Source organism: Ictalurus punctatus, chromosome 17 (genome assembly GCF_001660625.3).
Source record: "Ictalurus punctatus breed USDA103 chromosome 17, Coco_2.0, whole genome shotgun sequence".
NCBI lineage: Eukaryota > Metazoa > Chordata > Actinopteri > Siluriformes > Ictaluridae > Ictalurus > Ictalurus punctatus.
In genome coordinates, this window is record NC_030432.2 from 9,796,740 (window position 1) to 9,815,671 (window position 18,932).

Genomic DNA, 18,932 nt, shown 5'->3' on the forward strand with positions numbered 1-18,932 from the left:
GATTTATTTAGCACCAGCTCTATATTATCTGTGTTCAGGTGATTTTTGTGATTTCTATGCACACTTGACAAAGCTTTATTTACTATTTTCAATCTCCATATTTCTTGCCAATGAATGAAAGCGTTTTACAAGCGTGTTTTCAAACTTACATTCAAAATGGCCAATGATTTTTGTTGTTGTTGGTTTCTCTTTTTTCATTCATTTAATCATGTCGAATATGATATTGATCGAAACCGATTTTGCTCTGTTCGGACTCCAAAAAACTGACTAATAGGTGAGAAACCATCCTTATATATCATCATTATGGAACACCCCAGTGGGTACAAAGCAAGCTCAAGCTCATCAGTGCAAATGGCTTTGGGCCTGCAAAACATTTGCAAGTGTCAATAGAACCACAATTATATACACAGTGTAATAAAACAAACACACCACAGGGTTAAAAACCCGCAAAACAAAACATAACACTGTAATACCATCTTTTCTATTTGACTAAAGGGTCACATAAACACGACTAAACGTTGTTCTTGAAATAAATATAATAAGGGAGAAAGGGAATATTAAAATATTAAACAGATAAATCTCTGTATTCTTATTGCTGTCTTACCCACACAAGCTAACATTTAACAGGTGCAGAGCAAAGGTACAGCCATTCATCTTCACAATAAAAAAACGATGAGCATTCCATTCCACCCTGTGCTCAATTCTCTTCTCGAATTAAGCACAAGTCTGTGAAATAGCATCCGTGGAAAAGGGATTACAGAGAATACACAACTTCTGATGGGCACCTGGAGTCGTCTCCTGCTAGGAGCATCTGAATGAATAGGGTTCCTGTGTTTTGTGTGCACAAAATAACAGTTTCTAAAAATTTCCAACATTTTCATTAGAGGCTTGTTGAGCTTTTTATAGGTACATTTGGCAGAGTTACTTACATTTATCTCATTTTGTATACAACTGAGCAGTTGAGGGTTAAGGGCCTTGCTCAAAGGCCCACCAAGTGGCAGTTTGGCAGAACTGGGATTTGGACTCTCAACCTTCCAATCAGAAGCCCAATGTCTTGTCCACTGAGCTACCACTACCACATGATCTACCTGCTCATCCTCCAGCCAATACAACACAAATCACTCCAACAGCTGCAATAATCACGACTCTGTGACTGAACAAACTTCCTCGATAAAATTCCACTGAGTCGCTGACTGTCTACCAACGAAGAATAAAGACCTGTGGCTCAGGTGGTAGCGCAGGTTGTCCACTAGTCATAGGATTGGTGGTTCGATTCCCGGCTCATGTGACTCCACATGCCGAAGTGTCCTTGGGCAAGACAATGAACCCCAAGTAGCTCCTTGCATGGCAGCTCTGCTACCATTGGTGTGTGAATGAGATGTAGTGTAAAGCACTTTGGATAAAAGCACTATATAAGTGCAGACCATTTACTTAACACTAACTGAATTAGCACCTCCTTAATTTATTTTTAAAAATAGCCCCAATTCGATCTCACCAATTCTCACCCACTCACTAGCTAACTCTCCCCCATCAGGACAGGGTACAGGTTAACACACTCGGAGGAAAGTACTATCTGCCCTCTTTTGCATGCATGAGCTCATAAACATCTGTAATTGTCTAGTGGTGATCTGATTGAGCAGGGAAATAGAATATGCCATCGCTCCCACCCAGAGAGCATGGTCAATCGTGCTCTCTTGACTTCTGGCCACAGATGGCTGAGGTATTGTAAGGATCTGATTCCTTTCAAGTCTGGTTCCTCTCAAGGTTTCAACCTCATATCAGCTTATGGAGTTTTTCCTCACCACCATCTTGCTCAATAGGGATAAATTCACACACTTAAAATCTGTATCCTGTGTTTCTGTGAAGCTGCTTTGAGACAATGCCCATTGTTAAAAGCGCTATACAAATAGAACTGAATTGAATTTGAGCTCGTGATCTCTGGACGAAAGGGTGAACGCGTTTCTGTTGCACAACTCAGGAGCTTTCTTGTAATTCTAACAGGTTTTCTTAGCTCAGTGGTATTGAACTAGCATGGTGCCCTGTAGAACCTGGGACTTGGGTGCAATTTACATTTCAGTTACTTGAGATATGTTTATCATCTGCATCGTCTTTCTGCTTAAGCCACAATCTTATAAATGATGCGTCCCAGCTGCTCCATTCGTTTTAGGAAGAAATCAGCCTCAGCACGAATGGCCAACGGCTTTTTTTTGTTTCTGAATCTCTGCAAATTCCAGACACACACTCCTTTTCTTCTTCTTCATTCACTCACCTGTTGTCACTTCAATGCACTGATATTTAAAATCAGCTGTGAAGTCCACAAGAGGTCGTTCTCTCCCGGGAATTAACGTACAAGGTCTTGATCAATTACGACATCAATCTTCCTGTGCTTTCAGCTCTTGTTCACATTTAACCACTTTCCAATTAATCGCTGATAAATTCCCGCATAAAAGTAAACGATAGCTCTTAGGCTTTTGAATAACGAGAGAGCTTTTGTCTTGCTCAGCTGCGTTCATACTGCTGCCGCTATGTTACAGAGACCCCCGGAGTGTATCCCCTGTAGATAAAATCAGAGGGAACAGGGAGCCTGCGGGTGTTCCTCATGGTCCCCACGACCGTATCTGACTCAGCTTTATGGACTGTGTGTGGTCGAGTCGCGCTGCAGGAGAGCCGGCATGCCACAGTGTGATGTCTCAAAGAGCTCCTCTCGAATCCGCTCTGTCCAAATCTGGGAGAGTTCACAGTCAGCCTGTCAGACATGCCAAAACTCACAAAGGGATGCTCTGAAACACCAACCACTGCGATGGACAGTTCAGGATAAGTCATCACAAAACTCACAACGTGCCAGCCACAAAGCCTCGGGAAATCCTGAAATAACCCTAATCAAGACCACCATATGTGTCCGTATGTGTGTGTGTGTGAGAATGTATTGGAAAATAATAGCTTTTGACATAGTCAAATGTGTGCTGAGAGACACACTGTGTTGTCATGGAGATTCAGGAAACGGTGGAATACCTGAGCCTCTATAGTGACTTCCTGAGCTTGTCATTCTAAATTAGCGCCACAACTAGATTCAATTTCAAATGTAATGATGCCTGCCAAAGTGAGGTTTGGTGCAAATAATTAGACATTTCATCAACCCACAGCTTGTCTCACTGAGCCGCAAGGCTACCTTTCAACAGATGGGAGAGGCGCTCAAATTAGATTTGCTTTTCTTTGTTATCCAATTAATTCATGGAATTAGACTTGCTATTAAAAGGTGAGGGTTTGTTATCAGCATGGGTATTGTATAAATATGAATGGATCATCTCCAATAGGATTTGGCTTTGAATAGAAATGTCCAATAGAAATTTGGCTTTGCAATGATGCCATTATGAAATGATCCCATTTCTGACATGGGCTTCGTTTTGGTTGTGTTTTGGGACCTTCCAGATGAAAATGAAGTGCTGTTGTGCTTCAAGTTCCACTAATTGCACATTTTTTCATCTCACACTTGTATTACAGATAGCTATTACACGTCACTAAAGGAACTTTCCTTTTAAACGAATAGTGTTGTTTTTTTTCTTTCCCAATGTTCCTCAGTATCGTCTGCAAGAGTGCTTGGTTTGCATTCTTCTTCAAGGTGATAATCCACAAACAAGTTTTTTAAACCATTTAAAAAACCATTCTAGACCTCGAGACTGAATCAGATAGGGAGCACGACTTTCCGTGCGTCCGGAATCCACGTACTTCTGCATTCCATTCAGTTAATGCTTGACTGTTGGTACAGTATGTACTGATCAGTGTAGGTGTGTAGTATGGATATAATCCGGACATACTGTATCCGCCAGGTTGGCATTGTCATGTGACCTACAACGTCATAATAGCAGCAAAAACGTAACTGTATTTTCTTGTTTAAACCTTTCAACCAATTTACTCAGGTGTTGTTAAACAAGTACGGTTTAACCACAAGGAACAACATTTAGTACCTACAGCACTTACGCTTAAAAAGAGTCTTCCGACATTTTTTAAAATTCCGACAGCTCTACCCATAGCGCTGTGTCCGTTGGTTCCATACTGCAGAATCTCGGTGGAAGCAGTAGGTCATCCGAGTATTTCTCACCTACTGATTTATGAATACTGAGAATTCAGACCTACTACTCCTTTGGCGTACCGCTTTTCGTCTACTGCATAGTAGGTAGTAGGGATATTCGGATATGCAGATTTTCACCTCAATTCATCCTAAAAAGTGCAAGTCATCTTCTTTATAGTACCCTGCAACATTGTGGACGTTGTGTGGAGGTCAGTAAACTTAATGGCATCTACTTGCTGATTGGTGAATGAAGCAGGAGCAGTTTTGTCGTCGACAAACCATGTGTGCTGGGTTATGCAATGATATTTTATTTTCTCCATAAGAAGTATCTGCACTTTCAATTGCATGTTCAATCTTTGTTGCCTTGTGTGAATCTGCAGTGACAATACTAGATAAACACAAGTGACTCATATCTCTATTCATTCAGTCATTACTACCTAATTACCACAGTGTTGCAGATGTTCAATGTGCAATCTGGAAAGCTCTTTTCAAACCATGAGTGATTCTTACTGCAAATGTAGCACACAAGAGCATAAAAGCACCATTAGTTACTTGTCTATAGCACTGTAAGAAATCGTCTCTAGAAGGGTAGCTATTTCATATAACCCAGAATTTCTTTTCTCGCCTATCTGCAGGATGTCACATGATATGACCCAATGTTGTTTACTGATCGTTTCAATATTTTATACAATAGCTCTAATGCTGTAGCTCTTATAGCTCTAACACTAAATTTGCACATAGTATATTATATCAAGACGTTCTCGAACCGCCGCTATGCACCAAAAAGTCGGTAGTCATAAAAGTATTCAAAATCAAACATTCAAAATGCAAAAAATCCAAAAAGTTATGCTGACAACCATTAGAAGATTTTGCCTAGGAAATGTTAATTCATGGATTGTTTTCCACAACCAAATAAGTAATGTCACCTGGGATTTAGCTAATTATTTCCACATTACTCATTAATACTCTCCAAATTAAAGGGCACACAGCACTGGAGTCCCTGTGCAGCTCAGGCACGTTTTAAAGCTGTGGTAAATATTTAAATTGTTCCTTCCACTCCTACCCATTTGTGTTGAACTTTGAACTTGCTCACACACTGCAGCTAGAAAGAGTTATTTGTTGATTTCTGAGAAACTGCATACATTCTCATAATAATCTGCTTGTGGGCAATGAAGTGTCCATGCAAATGCAAAAGGTTTCATGGGGGGGGGTGTCGGGGGATAAGGCATGATAAGGCTTCTTCGGTTCTTTGCCTGAAGCCCACAGGTTTAGATAATCAGGAGACTGTAATGCTTGAAAGTCATTACATTTTCACATTTACATATAAGGTGCATATACTGTACAATGGGATTCACAAGTCTGAAAGCACATTGATCTTCCATTCATACATCCATTTTCTAGTACCTCTTATCCTACACAGGATCGCAGGGGAGCCTGGAGCCTACCCCAGAGAACTCAAGGCACAAAGCGGAGGACACCCTGGATGGGGTGCCGACCCTCTGCAGGGTACAATCACACACATATCCATACACCCATTCACACACTACAGACAATTTGGAAATCAGCCTACAACGCATGTGTTTGGACTGGGGGAGAAAACCCCCGGAGCATGTGAGAACATGCAAGCTCCACACACAGGGCGGAGGCAGGATTTGAACCCCCAACCCCAGAGGCGTGAGGCAACAGTGCGAACCACTAAGCCACCATGTCCCCCTGCGATGATCTTTATCTATTTAAAATGAAAGTAGAATGCTTTCGAATTCAGAAAACAATTTAAATGAAGAAAGGAGAAAATGTTCAATGTCTTGAATACTGAACTATTACTGCACTGCTTTTTAGAGTACTATTGACATTTAAGCAAATTTGTAATATTTAAGTAATATTTGTACGAGTTTTTCTTGAGTTTTATTTCTTTCATTAAAGCTTGCACCCCGACAAAACTCAGATGGAGTTGATCTAACTTGGATTGCCAGGTTTTTCACAAACTTACAGAGTCCATGCCAGTTTGAGTACATGCTGTCATTAAAATAAAAGATATACCATATAAAAAAAATTATGAAATTCATGTAAAAAACATTTTTCTTTTTTAATGATTCTACTTTTCACATGCAAAACAATCATGGTCTCAATACTAAACGTGAGGTCCTCAAACAAGCAGACACTGTGAGGGTATCAGGCACTTGAGGCTATTACCAGGTACCTGTTAAGTTGCTAATGGGTCAGTGTCATAGACGTAACAGTACAGTGTGTACTCTCTAGAGGGGAGCATGTTAGAGGGACATGAAGCCATAGCACCTCCTCTAACCACACACAGCACTCGAATGACGGTGGGAAACAGGTGACATGCTTTCTGCCTCTTCACACAGAAGCCATCTGGACATTGTGTGAGTCTTGAGCTGCCAAACTCAAGCAGAAAAACAAATTTGCACATTTCTACCTATCCACCAGGCATACTTCTCAGTCAAGTTCAGATTCAACTTTTACACAACTTCCTCTTCCATCCTGACTGGCAATATTCTGTGCTGTTACTTCAAGTTTGCCTTTCATCAGATTTCCTCCAAAAGATCACAGCATTTCCAAATATACTCTGTTGGGGAAGTGTGGCTGTGTGGGTTGGGTCATCAGCGTGATTCCTTTGTGGAGGAGGTAGGCTGTGCGGGGGAATCCTTGTTGTTTGGCTCTGATGTATACTAAAAGAGAGCTGCTGTCTGTTTCAGTCGTGCTGACTGTAGCTGGCAGCACTCCCAGAGTTCTCCCCCCCACCACTGCCTGAGTGCAAGCTCCTCACCCAGCACACCCTCACTGTCACGACTCTCTCACACATCCAAAAAAACAAGGGACATGAAGCGCAAACAGCTTTCAACTGCGTATATGGCTCCATCTTCTGCCCTAGATGGACATGATGTACAATACTGTGCAAAAGTCTTACCTTACATTGTTTTTAATGTAAATTTTATCTGGCATGCCTATTTTATTCCTACTACATTAATGTGTAAGTAGAAAAGATGATAGATAGATTTATATGCCAGAGCCATATCACCCTGCAGCTCTCGCCTGGTTTCCCACTGAATCTAAGCAGGGTTGAGGCTGGTCAGTACCTGGATGGGAGACCTCCTGGGGAAAACTAAGGTTGCTGCTGGAAGTGGTATTAGTGAGGGGGTGCTCACCCTCTGGTCTGTGTGGGTCCTAATGCCCCAGTATAGTGACGGGGATGCTATACTGTAAAAACACCACAGTCTTTCGGCTGAGACGTTAAACCAAGGTCCTCACTCTGTGGTCATTAAAAATCCCAGGACACTTATCGTAAAAGAGTAGGGGTATAACCCTGGTGTCCTTACAAAATTTCCCGTTTGGCCCTTCTCTATCATGTCTCCCTAATAATCCCTATCTCTGACTTGGCTACATCACTCTCCTCTCCTCTCCACTAATAGCTGGTGTGTTGTGGGCGTTCTGGCGCACTATGGCTGCCGTCACATCATCCCTGTTGATGCTACACACTAGTGGTGGTTGAGGAGAATTATTATTATTATTATTATTATTATTATAGAGTGAGCTTAAAACAAGTAAGAAAGAAGAGATATCTGATTCTTCCAAATGTAACTCAATGAATTTCAATTCATTTACAATTCCAGTTCTATTCAATTACAAATATGTTGTCATTGCTCAATGAAATGATATTTCTGTAAATAAAAGTTGAAATTCTTCACACTAATCATCAATGGTAGAGACAGAAAATATAAGTAAATATAAGTGCTAAAATGTAGGAATTGTGTAGCTGGTTAAAAGAAAGGATACACTAAATAGCTAGTGCTTCATTTGCATGTCAACCTCAGACTCTCTGTAATCCAGAGTTAATAAAGAGAGAAGTCTAGCACCAGTGGGGAAAAAAAGTGTAAGCCTTCTGAACAAAAAGCAACAACAACAACAAAAAAAAAACAACAACAAGTGCATTGAAGGCGTAGTGAAGCAGGTGGTGTGCAAGTATTGGAGAAAAAAACTGCATCAAAGTACCACTCAGTCCTGACAGTTCATTTAGAACAGTCTTAAAGAAAGTGATTAAAGAGTTTGTTGATTTCTACTGTTCAGGCCAGACTGAAGATTGTATCAGGCTTGATTATTACACTGCAGTCTTAGCTAACACTAAAAAGATAGCTGGCACCTGCTAACATCAAGATTTAGCATAAAAGAGCATGAAATGTGCCAACAACCAGAGTACAAAAAAAACAACAACAAAAAACATGAAAAACGATTCAATTTCAAGTCAGTTCTAATTGTGTTCAGCACTTTGCTGATGCCTTTTTGCACATGCCTTTGCTATGTTTTAGTTTACTAGTTAGCTTAGGGGCTAGCATACTTTATCAGACTTTGTCTGGCCAACTGTCTCATTAGCAGGCTAGCTAAAGATTACGTGTTAGAGGCTCAACATTCTTGGTATTTGCGCTAATACTAGGAGACAGTTTGATGATATAAAAGCAAGAAAAGTATAAATATTTTTTGCAAATATTTTCCAGTTTTCAGTCAGATCTCAATGTTGGCTATTTGAAATGAACCATATTGGGGACTGGACAAAAATAACAGTGAATTTGTTTTTCGAAAATAGATTAGGTGGCATGAAATGCTTAATATGTCAGTAAACAATGAAGGTACACTATAGTACAGAAATATGCTTAAGTTTAAAAAAAAGGGTACAGCAAAGAAGAATTTCTATCACATTACTGTACAGAAGTGATGATGATAATGATGATGATACTATTAACAACAACACCTACTACTAATATTATTACTACTACTACTAAAAAAAATTATAATAATAATAACTAGAGACAGCCAAAGATTCTCATCTTCTACTGAAGGAGTAGTATAGTCTATTCACATTGTAGCAGTCATGCTACTTCTAAACATATCTTGGCACATTCTGTTCAGACTTGCTTAACAGGGGATCAGTGCCATATTTAGTGACGACTGATATATCATAGTACTGCTTGCATCCACCTGCCTCTACGTCATTGAAGGAGAGAGGTGAGTCATACATTTTTGTTCCCAGTTATCAACAGCGGATGTTTCTGGCTCTTTTCCAAAGCTCCAGAACCACTAAGTCACTTAGAGTCAGCTGACTTCTCTCAGAAGATTGCAGTCCCCTAATGACACCTTTTAAACCCTTGTTCATAAACCTGTGCACAGCTAATCCGGATGACATCAAAAGACATCTTTCATGGCGATGCACGTCAGTATCAGCCTCCATGGATCTTTACAAGTATGTTAATATCGATCTGAGAAGTACATGAAGGAGATATGGAAGATCTCGCTGTATACTCACTACACAAAGCGATGACATGGCTGCTGTCTTCATGGACAAATTTCTTGGTGACTGCCTCCTCCATAGTCTGCTTCACCTGCAAATAACATGAAAAGACACATCATTATGGCAAATGTGGAGGTGATGTCCAGCTCAATGTCCACCTCACATCTGTGCCAAAAGACATGAACAGCTGCTAATTAGGTCATATAGTGTTAGAGCATGTGATTATAATTAGACAGTGTTTAATTGATAAGTCCCCCTGGGAATGTAGGAAGCTGTGATAAATGTAGATGGATCTTTCTGGTCTTTTTCTACTCTCAGTAGACTGCCAGGCACCCTGATTAATCACAGTTTCTTCCTGGAAGTTTTAAGCTTTTAGAAGAGAACCAAAAGCAAGAGTAATTACAGCATTGTGATAGGGTGGGATGTGGGTGTCTGCCTGGACTGTGCAAGTGAGCGTGACTGGAGTGGGAGCTGTGTCTGGGGGCGACAAGCAGGAAATACAGTATAACTTAGTCTCGATTCTAGCTGTAACTGGTTCAGCAGTTACATCAGATTTTAAAAAAAACAACAAAAAAAAAACTAATTTTGGATTAGTTTGTGGTGAAACTGAGTCCAGACAATGTTAGAAAAATGTATTTAAAAAAAATAAATTGCATGATCTTTACTGTACTTTCTTTTTATTAAAATATAGACTTTCAGACTTGGAGCACATACAACTCTGTAGAATTGTTTTCTTTTTCACAGTTTTATACAGTCTTTACAATCGACATTCACAATCACCTGATTGTGGTCTTTTGTCACTCCCTGAAGTTATACAACCAACTTTGCAGTAGTTAGATGGGCACAACAAGGACCGGTCTACAGGTCTGGCCCCTTTGGAATACTGCAGGGTCAATCGACTGGTTTACATGATTGGGAGATATGGCCTACAGGTTTGGTCACCCCAGGGTCATCTTGCCACCAATGCATGCAAGGCAAGCTTACTGCCAAAGTTTTTAGAGATTTCATTTCGGATTCTTGTATAGGCTCATAAAGAGGAGCCTTAAGGGACTCAAACAAGGGGGTCACACCAGGCTTTTGAGGCACCTCGCCTCTTTCCTTTAAGTTTATGAGCTCCCTGAGAGATGCCATCCGTGGTGCTGTGATGGAGATGAGGATTTGCACCTGTCTAACAATTCATTTATGTCAATGTCAATGTCAATTTTGGGAATTGGGCAGTGTACCAGATCCCATCAACAAGGTGCACATCATTCCCAGAACAGCTACCAACTATAAGCTTTGTGTATAAGGGCTCTTGCATTCTAGAGTGTTTCCTGGATTGCTGGGGTATAGTCCTCAGTCTGCACTTCATTCCTAAGGTCCAAACCAGCAGGCACATATGACCTGGCTGGAGATGCCAAATCTCTCCATTCTTTTGGCATAGCAGACCTGCTCAGAGAGGAAGCTGCCAAGGTATTCTAAGCACTAGCGAAAATAGCAGTGGAAACAAAGGCCTCCGTGGCCATCTTGAGGCTCTGAGTAGGAATCTCTGGCCAAGTTGATGAATTCTGTGTAATGTGGGCAGAATCAGGAGTAGAGGCAGAAAGGTGTACAGTGAATGATGCAAGAGCTAGTAAAAGAGGGTGAGGCCATTTCTGAGCTAATGCATCCAAATCCCAATGTTCGGTCTACCTTCAGCAGGGAGAAAAGCAATCAGCAATGAGTTGACTTGGTATTGGTGAAAAGGTCCACCTGTCCCTCGCCAAACCTTTCTCAGATGTGGGACATCATTTCTGACACCACACTGCTTCCCAGATAGTAAGGGATGTGTTTGTGGTTATATAAACACTCTCACCGATGGGGCACCAGTGCTAAGCAGACCCCTTTTGTTAGAAAAGGCTTGCATCTCCAGCAAGCTAGATCCTGCGCTCCTCTTACTAAAATGAGGACACATCTTTGTATATGATGTTTGGAGTCCAGCCATAGGCTGATAAACCACTTTTGAAAGTCTCATAAGCAAGTTCAAGGGAACTACTGCTGCAGCTGCTGTCAACAATCCTAGCACCCTCAACAAGACCCAGTGCAGCACATAGCATACATGACCTGGCTGAATATAATAGGCAAACACAATAATGTCTGCCACACATTGGGATGACTGGATGGCTAGCATTCTTAATGAGTCTAGCTTCATGCCAATAATGAAGTTGTGTGTTAGCCATCCACTTAATATAGTGATCAGCGCACATTACGGCAAGGGAAACATACTCAACCATGCTAGTGGTTGGGAAATCACAGGCAGTAGATGTGAACAATCGAAGAAGGTAGTGCTGAAGGAGAACCCCAACCTAGGAGGGAGAGAGCAACTGTTTAGCATAGAGCTAACCAGTGAACAATGCAGTGAGTGACAGCTAAAAAGCCTATCAAGGAAAGGCCAACCCTAGGCAGAAGACCTTATAGGAGTATATCGGCAGCTTTGGAGGACAAAGCTCTGATTGTGGTTACAAGCTGTTAAGCAGAGAGTTCCATAAGTTGTACATGATCAGATATGTGAACAAGGCAAGAAGAGGAAAGGGGAATCTAGCTGTATGTCAGCTGTATTTAGTGCAAATACTGCATCACACGCATCACATGTCATTTTGTGACTAAGGTCTAGATATGCGTACACAGGGGCACAAGAAGGTATCCAGATCATTCTCACCACCCCTGGTGGCTAGCAAAGTTGAAATAGGACCACAGCTAGTAAAAGTAATACAGGAGAATGCCACCGATTCCTTTTACTCCACTGATTGTAGGGAAACTCTTATCACAGGAAGTTGTGCCTTGTGTTTGCACCACTGCATTGTGCAGTCATCTTGTCAAGACTGCATGCTAGTTCATTCATTCAAATATTTTAAACATGTATTTGGCCCAGTTACAGTGCATCAGGAAAGTATTCACAACGCTTCACTTTCCCCACATTTTGTTATGTTACAGTCTTATTCCAAAATGGATTAAATTCATTATTTTCCTCAAACTTCTACAAACACTACCCCATAATGACAACATGAAAGAAGTTTGTTTGAAATCTTTGCAAATTTATTAAAAATAAAAAACAAAAAAAGCACATTTACATAAGTATTCATAGCCTTTGCCATGACACTCAAAATTGAGCTCAGGTACATCCTGTTTCCACTGATCATCCTTGAGATGTTTCTACAACTTGACTGGAGTTCACCTGTGGTAAATTCAGTTGATTGGACATGATTTGGAAAGGCACACACCTGTCTATATAAGGTCCCACAGTTAACAATGCATGTCAGAGCACAAACCAAGCCATGAAGTCCAAGGAATTGTCTGTAGACCTCCGAGACAGGATTGTATCGAGGCACAGATCTGGGGAAGGGTACAGAAACATTTCTGCAGCATTGAAGGTCCATCCCTACAGTGAAGCATGGTGGTGGCAGCATCATGCTGTGGGGATGTTTTTCAGCGGCAGGAGCTGGGAGACTATTCAGGATCGAGGGAAAGATGAATGCAGCAATGTTGCTTGATGAAAGCCTGCTCCAGAGCGCTCTGGACCTCAGACTGGGATGAAGATTCATCTTCCAACAGGACAACGACCCTAAGCACACAGCCAAGATAACAAAGGAGTGGCTACAGGACAACACTGTGAATGTCCTTGAGTGGCCCCGCCAGAGCCCAGACTTGAACCCGATTGAACGTCTCTGGAGAGATCTGAAAATGGCTGTGTACCAACGCTCCTCATCCAACCTGATGCAGCTTGAGAGGTCCTGCAAAGAAGAATGGGAGAAACCCAAAAATAGGTGTGCCAAGCTTGTAGCATCATACTCAAAAAGACTTGAGGCTGTAATTGGTGCCAAAGATGCTTCAACATAGCAAAGGCTATGAATACTTATGTACATGTGCTTTTTTTGTTTTTTATTTTTAATAAATTTGCAAAGATTTCAAACAAACTTCTTTCATGTTGTCATTATGGGGTATTGTTTGTAGAATTTTGAGGAAAATAATGAATTGAATCCATTTTGGAATAAGACTGTAACATAACAAAAGTGAAGCGCTGTGAATACTTTCCGGATGCACTGTATATTACATTTTTCTGGCTCCATGGTTCGGCAGATTTAGATGGGACCACAGAATGCAGAATTGAACCGGGCTGAACAATATGGCATTAAATCCCATTCTCCAGCTTGGCTGACAGCAGGAACAATGGCTTTAATGAAGTCATTTTTCATGGATTATTACAGCCGGAGGATAAAGGGGGCCTGTCAGTCGATATGTACATGTTTTATGGACATATCGTAGAATTCCAGATGTTTCACTTGTCTGCTGGGGGACTGAAGCCGTGGTAAAGTGTAAAACCTTGGTCCCTGACTGAGTTTAAAAGGCTATAATAGACTTATGACAAGCAGAAAATGACTGTCACATAAAAAAACCTGGGATTTGGGGGATTAAAAAAGAAGAGCAGTCACAAAAAAGAGGAGTACCCAATATAATAGGAATGCCAATTTCTTCCCTCTCATATTTGGAAGTGATTTAGTCTCCATTTAAAAAATATATATATTTGTGCTATAAAAAGTATTTTGCATTCATTTTACATTAGTGGTGTATTGTGTAGTAAACACTACAGCATTAAACCTTAGTTAATAGTCTGAATATTACCCTAGAATTCAGTTTTACACAGAACGCATAGTACTTCACATGCATTGTGCATAAAATCCAGATGTAAACCAATAAAAGAAATTAACATTTGAGTAATACAGATTATCTCATTTTTTACTTTATGCTTTCCAAATGACAACACTGTGTATGTTCTTAATGAAAAACTTTCATATTAAGATTGGCTGAAAACAAAATAGGTTGGCACGGTGGCACAGTGGGTATATTTGCCAACTCACAGCTCAATGTGTGTGTGCATGCATGGTGCCCATCCAGGGTGTTTCCCTGTAGCTTATCCCATAGAGCTCTGCACACAATAATGAGACACCCTGGATGGGGGTGCCAACCCATCGCAGGGCACAGTCACACACACATACACACTACGGACAATTTGGAAAGCAATCACACTACAACGCATATCCTCGGACTGGGAGAGGAGACTAATGTACCTGGAGGAAATCCCAGATGCACGGGGAGAACATGCAAACTCCGAGCACACAGGAGGTGCAATTCGAACCCCCAACCCTGGAGCTGCAAGGCAAACAGTCTATCCACTAACCCACCATACCTGGGACAAAATCAGTTTCAAATAAAATAAATTTTAAAAAACACTATATGTACAAAGTACATATTTAGGGAAGCAAAACTTTACTGAAATAGAATGATGTTCAGTACCATAATGCAGCATGACCACAAAGTGCAGACGTGGAAGAGTAACGAATATAGAGTAATGGCAACTGTTGTGGTGTGGTGTGGAGAAAGCCTCCTCGCACAATCGCTGCAAGCTGCAGCTGTATAAATGGTGAATTGATGCAGTTAAACTTCTGAGGTCGTTGCTGATGCTTTCAGTTCCTAGGCAACAAGGAGGCCGCTAAGTGCATCTGATAGTGACAGAGGTCTGAGGTGTAACACAGAGAGTGCTGGGAAAAGAGGATTGACTCCCAGCATTTCCAGATCCTCCTAATTCACCAAACATTTCCAGATTGAAAAGTATGCTTTCTTTGTTGATCTACTGGTCTCGTGTTTCACTGATGGAACATACACACAAATAGTGGATAAAGGATTCGATTCCATTCAGAGATACTGACTCAGTTACTGCTCTGACAAAGAAATCGATATTCGCTTGTGAAAGCGTAAGGACAAGCATTCAAATGGTGTGTGTGGAACCGATGAGAGTCATTTGAAAATGTCCAATTATCCTCATGAGTATTATAAAGAATAGATCTCTGCTACGACTATAGCTTGACTCGCTGTAAGAGCCGAAAGCCGCGCAAGACGGATGTATAAAATCTCTTTAAAACTTCATTAACGAGATGACGTTAAAAATTCATTTCCTCATTAACTCTGGCCATTGCACCACTCTCGAGGGTACAGACTGAATAGAGAACATAAGTCTGTGTCTCTTTGAAAAGAACAAAAAGTGTAGTCTCTTAGGTTTATCTAGAAGTTTCATTCAAAAGAGCAGATTTGCAGGGTTCATCCAAGCTGATGAGACTGATGATTGAGGTTTACAGTTGTCATTTTGATTTATTACGTCATCAAAAACCCTATTTGCTCCTTTTTGCCTACTCCGATAGATTTATTAACAAGGTTTGAGTTCAACTGCTGTTCTAGCAGTATACTGCAGATTTATAACCCAGTGAAGACAGATTTCATTTTAGGTACTGCCAGCCAGACACAAACCCACTGTACTGTAGATTCAATTATACGTGTGTGTAAAGGTAATAGAAGTGATTTAAACGAAGGCTTACACACTGTTGCACAATATTAGCGCACGCGAGTGCAATCCTACAAAATTCAGAGAAAATGAAGTCGTATGCTAAAAGACCTGCTGAATGCTCTATGAAGTTATTTTGCACTTCTTTAGACTGTTTTACATTTGTCTTACTTATCAATATCTTCTACACGATACGGCCAAAAGTTTGTGGACACATGACTATCACACCCATATGTGCTTTTTGAAATGTCATTCCAGATTGAGTCCCCCTTTGCTGTGATAATGAACTCCAGTCTTCTGAGAAGGCTTTCCACTAGATTTTGGAGCATGGCTGTGGGGATTTGTGCTCATTCAGACACAAGAGCATTAGTGAGGTCAGGTACTGGTGTCGGGTGAGGAGGCCTGGGGTCCAGTTCGTCCCAAAGGTGTGCAGTAGAGTTGAGGTCAGGGCTCTGTGCTGAACACTAGAGTTCTTCCAGACCAATCTTGGGAAACCATGTCTTCACGGACCTCGCTTTGTGCACAGGGACACTGTCATGCTGGAACATGTTTGGGCCGCTTAGTTCCAATGACGGGAAATTGTAATGCCACAGCATGCAAATACATTCAATACAATTGTGTGCGTCCAACTTTGGAACAAAGTTGGGAAAACACTGGGTCAGGTATCCATATAAATTGGTCAAGTCTCCACATACTTTTGACCATACAGTGTACAACGTTCAGTGGGGTTGAGATCAGGGATCTGTGCAAACTATGTTTTTATGGACCTTGCTTTGTGTACATGTTTGGTCCTCTTAGCTCCAGTGAAGGGAAACGGTACTGCTACAGTATACAAAGACATCCTATACAATTGTGTGCTTCCAGCCTTGTGATAACAGATTGGGGAAGAAGCACATATGGGTGTGATGGCCGGTGTCCACATACCATTGGCCAACAGTGGTTACCAGACCATATTTTACATTTCTAGAAATTTATGTTCCAATCATGATCCCCATGCATCTCACTCACTTTCTGTAGTCGCGTTACTCTGGTCAGGGTTGAGGTGGACCCAGACCCTATCCCAGGAACACCTACAGAGTATGAGGTCGGAATACACCCTGGATGTGCTGCTTAACCATTCCAGGACATCATTCATACTCATTCACACACTCATTCACACCTACGTGCAAGTCCACCTACTGGCCTGTTTTTGGCTGTAGGAGGAAACCAAAGAACCCGAATGAAACCCACGCAAACAACAACCCCAGCTCGGGATCAAACCGCGGATCCACTTTACCACCCCACATGCACCTGCTCCAATTAATCACAGAGCTTTTACTCTTTGAATGACAAGGAGGAACATTGGTACCTACCAGTGAAGGGTCTTTAATCTACTACCTTATAAATGAATAATGAACACCGCCTTTCCTAAAGATGGAACGCACTATGATTTGACACCTGTTGGATCAGGTGAGGTGATCGACAACCTCTAAAGCGTGGACAGACCAACAGAAAGGGTGACGACAATAATCAGAATTAAGGACCTCTTATTCATTACATGCAGTAGGTCCTATATATTAAGTCTGAAGTGTCGTGCACTCCATTGTTGCTTCTGTACATCATTTATATTTATGTGTGTGTGTGTGTGTATATATATATATATATATATATATATATATATATATATATATATATATATATATATATATATACACACACATACATTTACAAATCCAGCGATGACTCATAAGATAGTGGAAATGAAGCTGCATGGCCAGATGGTGTTCCATCTGATCAATTAAATTCATTTAAAGCAAGCAACTTGCTTTGAGTTATTACAGTTATGACAGTCTTAATGTTCATGCTTTCATATGTGTACAGTAGATAATCTAAAAAAACAAACAAACGTAGGTTGTATATTACATTACAGTTGTGCAGGATGCAAATCATTTCCATGTACACTATTCAACAGGTTCAGCATGATCAGCCATTAAGTGTAAGAATAACAGTTGTGCTGGGAATCCAACAACTCCAGAATGAAAGCACATCTTACAGAAATTCAAAATGTATATGTTCTTGGGTAGTTTTTGTGTTTATTTTTCCCTCTAAGGGCGAGTGATCATCCGTCTTTAAATTGGAGGGGCGTGAACGGGAAACTGGAAGCGAGATCATTCAGCAGATTACAGTAACATTTCCATCAGATAACCCCAAACTTCCCCCAGCATGAATGCACACAACCTCGGTGCTGTGTGCCGTGAATACAGTGGACACAGTGGACACGGTGGACACGGTGAACACAGTAAACACAGTCGACACAGTAAACACAGTGGACACAGTGGACACAGTGAATGAGGGCTGATCGTGAGCACTCAGGGATGCACCGATCGTGCATATTTATCAGTATGGAGTACAGGAGCTCATTCTGATAAAGCGCACTCACCTCGCGTTTCACGTTCCAGAGCAATTTCTCTTTAAATTCTTCCTCCGTGGCTGAACCCATCGCCCCGCACTGCTCGACACCCAGAACACACTGATTTCACACAGCACAGATTTACAGCCTTCGCCTTTTCCGCTCCTCCTGGGGTTTTTTAATAATAATAATAATTATTATTATTATTATTATTTTTATCCCTCTTTCTTTTTTTTTTTTTTACACGAGCGCGTATTGTGGCTGTGGAGCGCTGACGCATCCAGGAGTCGCGTTAACGCACCGCGGAGCCATCTTCCGTACCGCTGATGTGACGTCACCCGACTACCACGCCCCCTCGGTATAGCTGACCAATAGCATTAATCAGTTCACGGCTCTGCTGCGCCTCCAAGTATTTTTGGATCCTTGTATTGTTTGAATACTAAAGTGGACAGGAGCCATTGAGCGCACTTTTTATAGCCTCTCAGCTATATGACGTTAAATCGACAGAGAGAAGATGATGATGGGTGATGCCTGTGTGTGTGTCTATGTCTCTGTCTCTCTCTGTACCTGTCTGTCTCTCTATGTCTCTGTCTCTCTTGGTGTGTGTCTCTCTCTGTCTGTCTGTATCCGTCTTGTCTGTCTCTCTCTCGCTCTCTGTATGTCTCTGTCTCTGTGTGTGTCTCTCTCTGCCCTCTTGTATGCAGGTCTGGGGAAATCGTCCTCACTTGATATAACCCATTGCACACAGTATATCCTGTATGTGCACTCAGCAGCCACTTTAATAGGAACACATGTAAGCCTGTTCATTCATGGAAAAACC

The 18,932-nt window shown here is 41.3% G+C and overlaps 1 protein-coding gene across 3 annotated transcripts in view; it reads right to left on the reverse strand.

Moving 5' to 3' along the window:
* The window catches only part of sgsm2 (small G protein signaling modulator 2), a 52,149-nt gene extending 33,375 nt beyond the window's left edge, over nt 1–18,774 (reverse strand). For 2 of the 3 annotated variants that reach the window (XM_017490282.3, XM_017490280.3), the window contains exons 1-2: nt 18,143–18,774; nt 9,387–9,462 (exon numbers count right to left, since the gene is read on the reverse strand). In XM_017490282.3, the coding sequence (XP_017345771.1) occupies nt 9,387–9,462; nt 18,143–18,202 (136 nt within the window). In that variant the 5' untranslated portion in view covers nt 18,203–18,774. The remainder of the gene's footprint in view (nt 1–9,386; nt 9,463–18,142) is intronic. The other variant, XM_017490283.3, reaches the window with a different exon arrangement.
* Nucleotides 18,775–18,932: the final 158 nt, after the last annotated feature.